At 48.7% G+C, this 10,207-nt stretch overlaps 1 protein-coding gene across 1 annotated transcript in view; it reads right to left on the bottom strand.

Moving 5' to 3' along the window:
- Window positions 1–6,995: 6,995 nt before the first annotated feature.
- The window catches only part of LOC138363132 (mucin-22-like), a 67,675-nt gene continuing 64,463 nt past the window's right edge, over window positions 6,996–10,207 (bottom strand). The window contains exon 5 of the mRNA XM_069322123.1: window positions 6,996–8,453. Within this exon, the coding sequence (XP_069178224.1) occupies window positions 6,996–8,453 (1,458 nt within the window). The remainder of the gene's footprint in view (window positions 8,454–10,207) is intronic.

Genomic DNA, 10,207 nt, shown 5'->3' with positions numbered 1-10,207 from the left:
GCCAGAGCTCAACCCCCGCAAGCACAATTAGGTGAGTACACACACACACACACACACACACACACACACACACCACACACACACAGGAGTACTCCCGTACTCCCCAGGAGTACACAATAATAAGGAAAGAGAGGGAAGGTAGGGGAGGAGGAGGAGTGGCCCTACTCATGAGAAAGGAATGGAGTTTTAATGAGATGGCTATCCCGGGCTGTGAGGGTTTCAGAGACTACATAGCAGGCACCATGACAATGGGAGGACCAAGGATAGTAGTAGCAGTAATATATAATCCTCCACCAAATGACAAAAGACCCAGTCAAGAGTACGAAAGCAACAACATGGCAGTTAACACTATAATTGAGAGGGCAGCCTCTTCTGCCTGTAGAAATAGATCCCACCTGCTCATCATGGGGGACTTCAATCACGGCAGGATTGATTGGGAGAACAAGGAACCGCATGGAGGCGAGGATACGTGGAGAGCCAAACTACTGGAGGTGGCGACTAGAAACTTCTTAACCCAGCATGTCAGTGAACCCACAAGGATGAGAGGAAACGACGAACCAGCGAGACTCGACCTAGTCTTCACCCTGAACGACTCTGACATAAGAGAAATCAGTTTTGAGGACCCAGTAGGAATGAGCGACCACAGTGTATTGGTGTTTGAGTACCTGATTGAAGAAGGGTTATTGAACTCGAGAAGGGATACCGAAACCAAAAGGTTAGCATACCGAAAGGGAAACTATGAGGAGATAAGAAAATGCCTAGCAGATATAGCATGGGAAACAGAGCTCAGGGAAAAGACGGCCCAAGATATGATGGAATACATCACGCAAAAATGCAAAGATGCAGCAAACAAGTTTGTCCCAGTCCAAAAGGAAAACAGTGAAATGAAGATGAGAAACCCATGGTTTAATCAGAGATGTAGGCTAGCTAAGCAGCAAAGTAAAAGGGCATGGAGAAACTATAGGAATAACAGGACACTGGAGAGCAGAGAAAGATACCAGAATGCCAGGAATGAATATGTTAGGATGAGAAGAGAGGCAGAAAGACAATACGAAAATGACATCGCAAGCAAGGCAAAGACTCAGCCTAAATTGCTGCATAGCCACATCAGGAGAAAAACAACAGTAAAGGAACAGGTTATGAAATTAAGGTTAGGGGCAGAAGGATTCACTACAAACGACAAGGAAGTGTGTGAGGAACTGAATAAGAAATTCCAGGAGGTCTTCACCTTGGAGCAAGGAGAAATCCCAGAGATAAGAGAGGGAATAGCTAACCAGGAACCACTGGAAGAGTTTGAGATTACCAGCGGGGAAGTAAGGAAGTGTTTACTAGAATTGGATGTGACAAAGGCTATAGGTCCAGATGGAATCTCCCCTTGGATACTAAAGGAAGGAGCAGAAGAACTGTGCCTCCCGCTCTCCATGGTGTATAACAAATCACTGGCAACAGGGGAACTGCCAGAAATTTGGAAAGCAGCTAACGTAGTCCCGATATACAAGAAAGGGGATAGACAGGAGGCACTGAATTACAGACCAGTGTCCCTAACCTGCATACCATGCAAGTTGATGGAGAAGATTGTGCGAAGAAAGCTAGTGGAACATCTGGAGCGAAAGAACTTTGTAACACAGCATCAACATGGATTCAGGGATGGCAGGTCCTGCCTCACAGGGTTACTTGAATTCTACGACCAGGCAACAAAAATAAGGCAAGAAAGAGAAGGGTGGGCAGACTGCATATTTTTGGATTGTCAGAAAGCCTTTGACACAGTGCCACACAAGAGGCTAGTGAAAAAACTGGAGATGCAGGCTGGAGTGAAAGGGAAGGTACTCCGTTGGATACAGGAATACCTAAGTAACAGGAGACAACGAGTCAGTGTGAGGGGTGAGGTCTCAGATTGGCGAGACGTTACGAGTGGAGTACCGCAGGGGTCAGTCCTTGGACCTATACTGTTTCTGATATATGTAAATGATCTTCCAGAGGGTATAGAATCGTTTCTCTCAATGTTTGCCGATGATGCAAAAATTATGAGGAGGATTGAAACTGAGGACGATAGTAGGAGGCTACAAGATGACCTAGACAGACTGAGTGAATGGTCCAACAAATGGCTGTTGAAGTTCAACCCGAGTAAATGCAAAGTAATGAAACTAGGTGGTGGAAATAGGAGGCCAAACACAGGAAACAGAATAGGAGATGAAGTACTTAATGAAACGAACAGAGAGAAAGATCTAGGAGTTGATATCACACCAAACCTGTCTCCTGAAGCCCACATAAAAAGAATAACATCTGCGGCATATGCGAGGCTGGCTAACATCAGAACAGCGTTCAGGAACCTGTGTAAGGAATCATTCAGAATCTTGTACACCACATATGTAAGACCAATCCTGGAGTATGCGGCCCCAGCATGGAGCCCGTACCTTGTCAAGCACAAGACGAAGCTGGAAAAAGTCCAAAGGTATGCCACTAGACTAGTCCCAGAACTAAGAGGCATGAGTTACGAGGAAAGGCTGCGGGAAATGCACCTTACGACACTGGAAGACAGAAGAGTAAGGGGAGACATGATCACAACCTACAAAATCCTCAGAGGAATCGACCGGGTAAACAAGGATAAACTATTCAACACTGGTGGGACGCGAACAAGGGGACACAGGTGGAAACTGAGTACTCACATGAGCCACAGAGACGTTAGAAGGAACTTTTTCAGTGTCAGAGTAGTTAACGGATGGAATGCATTAGGCAGTGATGTGGTGGAGGCTGACTCCATACACAGTTTTAAATGTAGATATGATAGAGCCCAGTAGGCTCAGGAATCTGTACACCAGTTGATTGACAGTTGAGAGGCGGGACCAAAGAGCCAAAGCTCAACACCCGCAAGCACAAATAGGTGAGTACACACACACGCAGTAGTCCAGGTGTGGGAGCGTCCTCTGAGGCCCCTCACAGTCCGCAGGTCAAACCCAATTATTACCGGGACACCACGAGCGTAGCTCTCATCCTGTAACTACACTTAGGTAATTACACACACACATAATTCTATTTCTAATTTAAGTAAACGATATGTTTACAGGAGTAGGATCCTATATGTCTATATTCGCGGATGACGCAAAGTTGATGAGAAGAGTTGTGACAGATGAGGATTGCAGGATCCTTCAAGAGGACTTGAACAGGTTGCAGAGATGGTCAGAGAAATGGCTACTGGAGTTCAACACGAGCAAATGTAAAGTTATGGAAATGGGACTAGGAGATAGGAGACCAAAGGGATAGTACACAATGAAGGGGAACAGCCTACCTGTAACGACGCGTGAAAGAGACCTGGGGGTGGACGTAACACCTAATCTATCTCCTGAGGCACATATAAATAGGATAACGACAGCAGCGTACTCTACACTGGCAAAAGTTAGAACATCATTCAGAAACCTAAGTAAGGAGGCATTTAGGGCGCTTTACACTGCCTGCGTGAGACCAGTCTAAGAGTATGCCGCCCCGTCATGGAGTCCCCACCTGAAGAAATACATAAGGAAACTGGAAAAGGTTCAGAAGTTTGCAACGAGGTTCGTCCCAGTGTTTACGAGGGATTGGGTATGAAGAGCGCCTGAGGGAACTGAGCCTTACGACACTAGAAAAAAGAAGGGAGAGGGGGGACATGATAGGAACGTAAAAAATCTCAGGGGAATTGACAAAGTGGACATAGATGAAATGTTCACACGGAATGTTAACATAACGAGGGGACATGGGTGGAAGCTGAAACTCAGATGAGTCACAGAGATGTTAGGAAGTTTTCTTTTAGCGTGAGAGTAGTGCGAAAATGGAATGTACTTAAGGAGCAGGTTGTGGAAGCAACTTTATTCAGAATTTTAAAACTAGATATGATAGGGAAATGGGGGCAGGAGTCTTTGCTGTAAACGATCGATGGCTAGAAAGGCGGGATCCAAGAGTCATGCTCGATCCTGCAGGCACAAATAGGTGAGTACACATTCACACACGGCCAGGAAGCAGCCCATAACAGCTGTTTAACTCCCAGGTACCTGTTTACTGCTAGGTAACAGGGGCATCAGGGTGAAAGAAACTGCCCATTTTGTTTCTGTCATCACCGGGGATTGAACCCGGACCCTACGATTACGAGTCCAGAGCGTTGTCAACTAAGCTATCAGGGCCTCACTGATAGGGGTGTGCGTACTCACCTATTTGTGCTTGCGGGGGGTTGAGCTATGGCTCTTTGGTCCCGCTTCTCAACTGTCAATCAACTGGTGTACAGATTCCTGAGCCTACTGGGCTCTATCATATCTACATTTAAAACTGTGTATGGAGTCAGCCTCCACCACATCACTGCCTAGTGCATTCCATTTACTAACTACTCTGACACTGAAAAAATTCTTTCTAATGTCTCTGTGGCTCATTTGGGTACTAAGTTTCCACCTGTGTCCTCTTGTTCGTGTTCCACCCGTGCTAAAGAGTTTGTTTGTCCACCTTGTTAATTCCCCTGAGAATTTTGTAGGTGGTTATCATGTCTCCCCTTTACTCTTCTGTCTTCTAGGGACGTGAGTTTCAGCTCCTTTAGCCTTTCCTCGTAGCTCATACCTCTCAGCTCCGGAACGAGTCTGGTGGGTGGAGTTAGGATATGGAAAGTTTGGTCCTATATAATCTACCCACACCAGAACGAGTCTGGTGTGGGTGCCTCCCTGTGTGGGTGACTATTGTAGTGTTTAAATACACTCGTTGTTAAATAACCAATGATACAACACGAATATCTCCAGTCTTCAGCATGCTCAGCATCACACACCTGCCTGCGTGCGTGTCATACAACCATCCCATACATCCAGGTGTGTAGAAACAGCTGCTCAAGACACCTGTGTGTGAACGTGCCGTACAATAATGTTGCACCAGGATATACTGGTGTGTGACGTGTTACAGCCGTGCGTATACACCACCACGTGCGTGTAGGTGACGAGTAGTGACCCATTGTGACGCGGGCTCTGTAACCATCTCCTCTCATCAGCAGTTACCTGTGGTAATTATCCCCCAGATTGGCCCCTATTTAGCCTCAAGAGTTTAGTCTTCACTACAAAACTAAGGATTTTGGTATTGTAAATTATTTTTTTGTACATCTGTACATTTTGTACATCTGGAAGAGAGGTTGAGTCAAGCTGGTGCTTGAGGGTGGAAGGGGAGGGGGGGGGGGAGTTATCTTGAGGTTATCTTGAAGTTATCTTGAGATGATTTCGTGGCTTTTTAGTGTCCCCGCGGCCCTCCACCCCCAGGAAGCAGCCCGTGACAGCTGACTAACACCCAGGTACCTATTTTACTGCTAGGTAACAGGGGCATAGGGTGAAAGAAACTCTGTCCATTGTTTCTCGCCTTCGCCCGGGATCGAACCCGGGACCACAGGATCACAAGTCCAGTTTGCTGTCCGCTCGGCCGACCGGCTCGGGGTAGGTGGAGGTTGTGCTTGAAGAGGGAGTAAATAGATGGATTATTATTATTTTTTCTTTTTAAAAGGACTGAATTTGTGTGTGGCAGGGATTGGGTTTTGTTGTTAAGGTGAGTAATGCTTGAGTGAGATGAGTGTGAGGTGGGTGAGTGTGGTGCAGGGGTGACGGGGAGGGGGGGCTAGCATGGTGTAATCTGATGCTCTGTACAACCGGTTTTGGTATCCAGGTGGTATGTGCTTACTGCCCTGCGTCGTCCCAACGCGATATAGAAACCATTAGTGTATGGTTCCGTACACGGCACTGAATGACTGCTGCGTCCCCCGTCGGCTCCACTCTCCGCAGTGATCAGTCTCGGTACATCTTGAAACGCAGTTCTGTTGTGGATGCCAGAAGTGCAGGTCTTCGACGCTTTGGAGAGGAAGGCATCTGGAGTTACCCAAGACGGGGCTTGTGTAAGTACTTGTTCCTGCCCTGCCGCCTGGCCTGCCCTGCTCTGCCCTGGCCTGGCCTGCCCTGCCCTGGCCTGCCCTGGTCTGCCCTCCCTGCCCTGGCCTGCCCTGCCCTGCCTGGCCTGCCCTGGTCTGCCCTCCCTGCCTGCCCTGCCCTGCCCTGACCTGCCCTCCCTGCCCTGCCCTGCCTGGCCTGGCCTGCCCTGGCCTGCCCTGGTCTGCCCTCCCTGCCTGCCCTGCCCTGCCCTGACCTGCCCTACCTGCCCTGCCCTGCTCCACTAGTGTTGAGGCCTGACTGGAGCCCTACATGGGATGAACCCTACGCCCCCACCACCTTGTCTTGGGGTGACGAGGATGCTACAAAAGTTGCCATTTTCTTCAAAATAAATTACCTATTTATTACACCAAGAGTTTTATAAATGACAATTACTTTATGGATTAACAAGTCTTGAATAATTCATTATATACTAGTCAATTACTGTTTAAATTCCAATATTAATGTACTGTTGCAGCTGATATTTACACTACTCTTGCCATATAATACTTCAGTAATATATATAGGCTCGTATGGTAAGCTAAATGGTGTTTACATTTGTTTGATTTACCGCTCGTGCACGTGGTCAGTCCGGCCAGAACTGTAACGCTGTTACCAGTAATAATACAAACAGTGGTTTGTGTTTGTTAGGTGTGGTGTACTTGCTTAGTCTGTGGGGGGGTTGCCAATGTCGCTGGGCGCTGTGTTTGTGTCTCTTCTGACTGTTGGTGCTGGGCGCTGTGTTTGTGTCTCTTCTGACTGTTGGTGCTGGGCGCTGTGTTTGTGTCTCTTCTGACTGTTGGTGCTGGGCGCTGTGTTTGTGTCTCTTCTGTCTGTTGGTGCTGGCCGCTGTGTTTGTGTCTCTTCTGTCTGTTGGTGCTGGGCGCTGTGTTTGTGTCTCTTCTGTCTGTTGGTGCTGGGCGCTGTGTTTTGTGCCTCTACTGTCTGTTGGTGCTGGGCGCTGTGTTTGTGTCTCTTCTGTCTGTTGGTGCTGGGCGCTGTGTTTGTGCCTCTACTGTCTGTTGGTGCTGGGCGCTGTGTTTGTGTCTCTTCTGTCTGTTGGTGCTGGGCGCTGTGTTTGTGCCTCTACTGTCTGTTGGTGCTGGGCGCTGTGTTTGTGTCTCTTCTGTCTGTTGGTGCTGGGCGCTGTGTTTGTGTCTCTTCTGTCTGTTGGTGCTGTGTTTGTGCCTCTACTGTCTGTTGGTGCTGGGCGCTGTGTTTGTGTCTCTTCTGTCTGTTGGTGCTGGGCGCTGTGTTTGTGCCTCTACTGTCTGTTGGGGCTGGGCGCTGTGTTTGTGCCTCTACTGTCTGTTGGTGCTGGGCGCTGTGTTTGTGTCTCTTCTGTCTGTTGGTGCTGGGCGCTGTGTTTGTGTCTCTTCTGTCTGTTGGTGCTGGGCGCTGTGTTTGTGTCTCTTCTGTCTGTTGGTGCTGGGCGCTGTGTTTGTGTCTCTTCTGTCTGTGGTGCTGGGCGCTGTGTTTGTGTCCTCTTCTCTCTGTTGGTGCTAGGCGCTGTGTTTGTGTCTCTTCTGTCTGTGGTGCTGGGCGCTGTGTTTGTGCCTCTTCTGTCTGTTGGTGCTGGGCGCTGTGTTTGTGTCTCTTCTGTCTGTTGGTGCTGGGCGCTGTGTTTGTGTCTCTTCTGTCTGTTGGTGCTGGGCGCTGTGTTTGTGTCTCTTCTGTCTGTTGGTGCTGGGCGCTGTGTTTGTGTCTCTTCTCTCTGTTGGTGCTAGGCGCTGTGTTTGTGTCTCTTCTGTCTGTTGGTGCTGGGCGCTGTGTTTGTGCCTCTTCTGTCTGTTGGTGCTGGGCGCTGTGTTTGTGTCTCTTCTGTCTGTTGGTGCTGGGCGCTGTGTTTGTGTCTCTTCTGTCTGTTGGTGCTGGGCGCTGTGTTTGTGCCTCTACTGTCTGTTGGTGCTGGGCGCTGTGTTTGTGTCTCTTCTCTCTGTTGGTGCTAGGCGCTGTGTTTGTGTCTCTTCTGTCTGTTGGTGCTGGGCGCTGTGTTTGTGCCTCTTCTGTCTGTTGGTGCTGGGCGCTGTGTTTGTGTCTCTTCTGTCTGTTGGTGCTGGGCGCTGTGTTTGTGTCTCTTCTGTCTGTTGGTGCTGGGCGCTGTGTTTGTGTCTCTTCTGTCTGTTGGTGCTGGGCGCTGTGTTTGTGTCTCTTCTGTCTGTTGGTGCTGGGCGCTGTGTTTGTGTCTCTTCTGTCTGTTGGTGCTGGGCGCTGTGTTTGTGTCTCTTCTGTCTGTTGGTGCTGGGCGCTGTGTTTGTGTCTCTTCTGTCTGTTGGTGCTGGCCGCTGTGTTTGTGTCTCTTCTGACTGTTGGTGCTGGGCGCTGTGTTTGTGTCTCTTCTGTCTGTTGGTGCTGGGCGCTGTGTTTGTGTCTCTTCTGTCTGTTGTGCTGGGCGCTGTGTTTGTGTCTCTTCTGTCTGTTGGTGCTGGACGCTGTGTTTTGTGTCTCTTCTGTCTGTTGGTGCTGGGCGCTGTGTTTGTGTCTCTTCTGTCTGTTGGTGCTGGGCGCTGTGTTTGTGTCTCTTCTGACTGTTGGTGCTGGGCGCTGAGTTTTAGGTTTAGTGGGTCTTGATCTACTTAATTGGCTTCAAGAGAGAGAGAGAGAGAGAGAGAGAGAGAGAGAGAGAGAGAGAGAGAGAGAGAGAGAGAGAGAGAGAGAGAGAGAGAGAGAGAGAGAGAGAGAGAGAGAGAGAGAGATAGAACAGATAGTGTGCACATTACAGTTCAACAAGTCTAGGGTTTGTATATAATTTTGTGCTTGATGAATTTGTTGGTGATGTGCTTTAAATGATGACTGTCTCTCGTTCTTAGTGTGTCCTACTTGTCTGTCTATGTATCTGTCAATCATTCCTCGACTCTCCTTTATCACCCTATTCCCCCCTCTCTCTTTTCTCTTTTCCTATTTTCTCTCTCTTCTCTTTCTCTTTTCTTTCTCTTCTCTTTTCTCTCCCCTCCCCCCGCTCCTAGGACCTAGGAGTTTTTTATCATTATTATTATTTTCTACCACAGACGTGGCCACACAATTACAATGCTAACCAGCATATATACATTTTCTTCTGTCCTCCATGGAGGACATGTGCTCCCAGGAGTGTTTGGTGGCGGCGCTGTTGTGTTCTTCGCTGAGTAATATAACAGGTGAACACTGTTGGTGGTGACCGTCCCCGTGGTGGTGGGACGTGAGCATTTGTGGGAGGATGGGATGGCTACAGCTACTCTATCCCACCCTTCCTCTTGACCCACCTCATGCCATAGGAAATGTATATGTTTATCTCTCAGAATGTTCGGTAATATGTTTATTGCTTGTGATGTGTGGCTATGTATGTATTAACACGTTGTACTGAACGGGATGAGAATAGCTTGAGCTACCACATCCCTTTGTGTGTATTTTACCTCAATAAACTTATTTCAATTTCAATTTCAACCTCATGCTTTCCCCCTCTCTTCTCTTTCCCCCCCCCCCTCTACTCTTGCCTCCCCCCTCCCCGTCTACTCGTGGCCCTTTACTACCCAACCTCATGGCTGAGGTTGGTCAACCCATAAGGGCTGACTTTGGGATTTAGAGAATTGAACGAAAGTCACAATTTTTTACCACATCCTTTAATTTAACTTTTGGTGAAGGGGGGGGGAAGGGGGGAGGGGGGGAGGAGGTGAACATCTCATCCCAGTCTTGCCAGTCACTCTGCCAGTCACGCCCAGGATCTCATTCTGGTTTAACTGGGCACCCTCGTTCCACCTCGCTGGGCAAGGTTTTTTGTTTTTGTTTATAGCGGCACTTTCTGGCATCGTTGGCCTGGCATCACTCAGGCTGGCAACTCTGGAATGGCACAAGAGTACTAGTGGGTGGGGGGGGGGGGGTGGGGGTGGGGGTGGACAACAAATACTCGTAGCAGTAGTCGTCCAGGAGAAGTGTGAGTGGTGACGTGAGGAGAGAGATGACTGTCCGAGGCAGAGAAGCCATGTAGTAACCAGGAACAAATATAGGTGGATTATGGTTCTATTAATATTTTTTCTTCCACCCCCCACCTCCCCACCCTCTCACCCTCTCACCCTCTCTCTCTTTCTCTCTCTCTCTCTCTCTCTCTCTCTCTCTCTCTCTCTCTCTCTTTCTCTTTCTCTTTCTCTTTCTCTTTCTCTTTCTCTCTCTCTCTCTCTCTCTCTCTCTCTCTCTCTCTCTCTCTCTCTCTCTCTCTCTCTCTCTCTCTCTCTCTCTCTCTCTCTCTCTCTCTCTCCCTCTCCCTCCCATCTCCCCGTCTCTTTCCATTTTCTTCCGAGATGGCTGCTGCTTGCCCGGCCGTCTCG

Source organism: Procambarus clarkii, chromosome 10 (genome assembly GCF_040958095.1).
Source record: "Procambarus clarkii isolate CNS0578487 chromosome 10, FALCON_Pclarkii_2.0, whole genome shotgun sequence".
NCBI lineage: Eukaryota > Metazoa > Arthropoda > Malacostraca > Decapoda > Cambaridae > Procambarus > Procambarus clarkii.
Note: the sequence above shows the minus strand (reverse complement) of the source record. Positions and strands in the feature narration are given on the sequence as shown.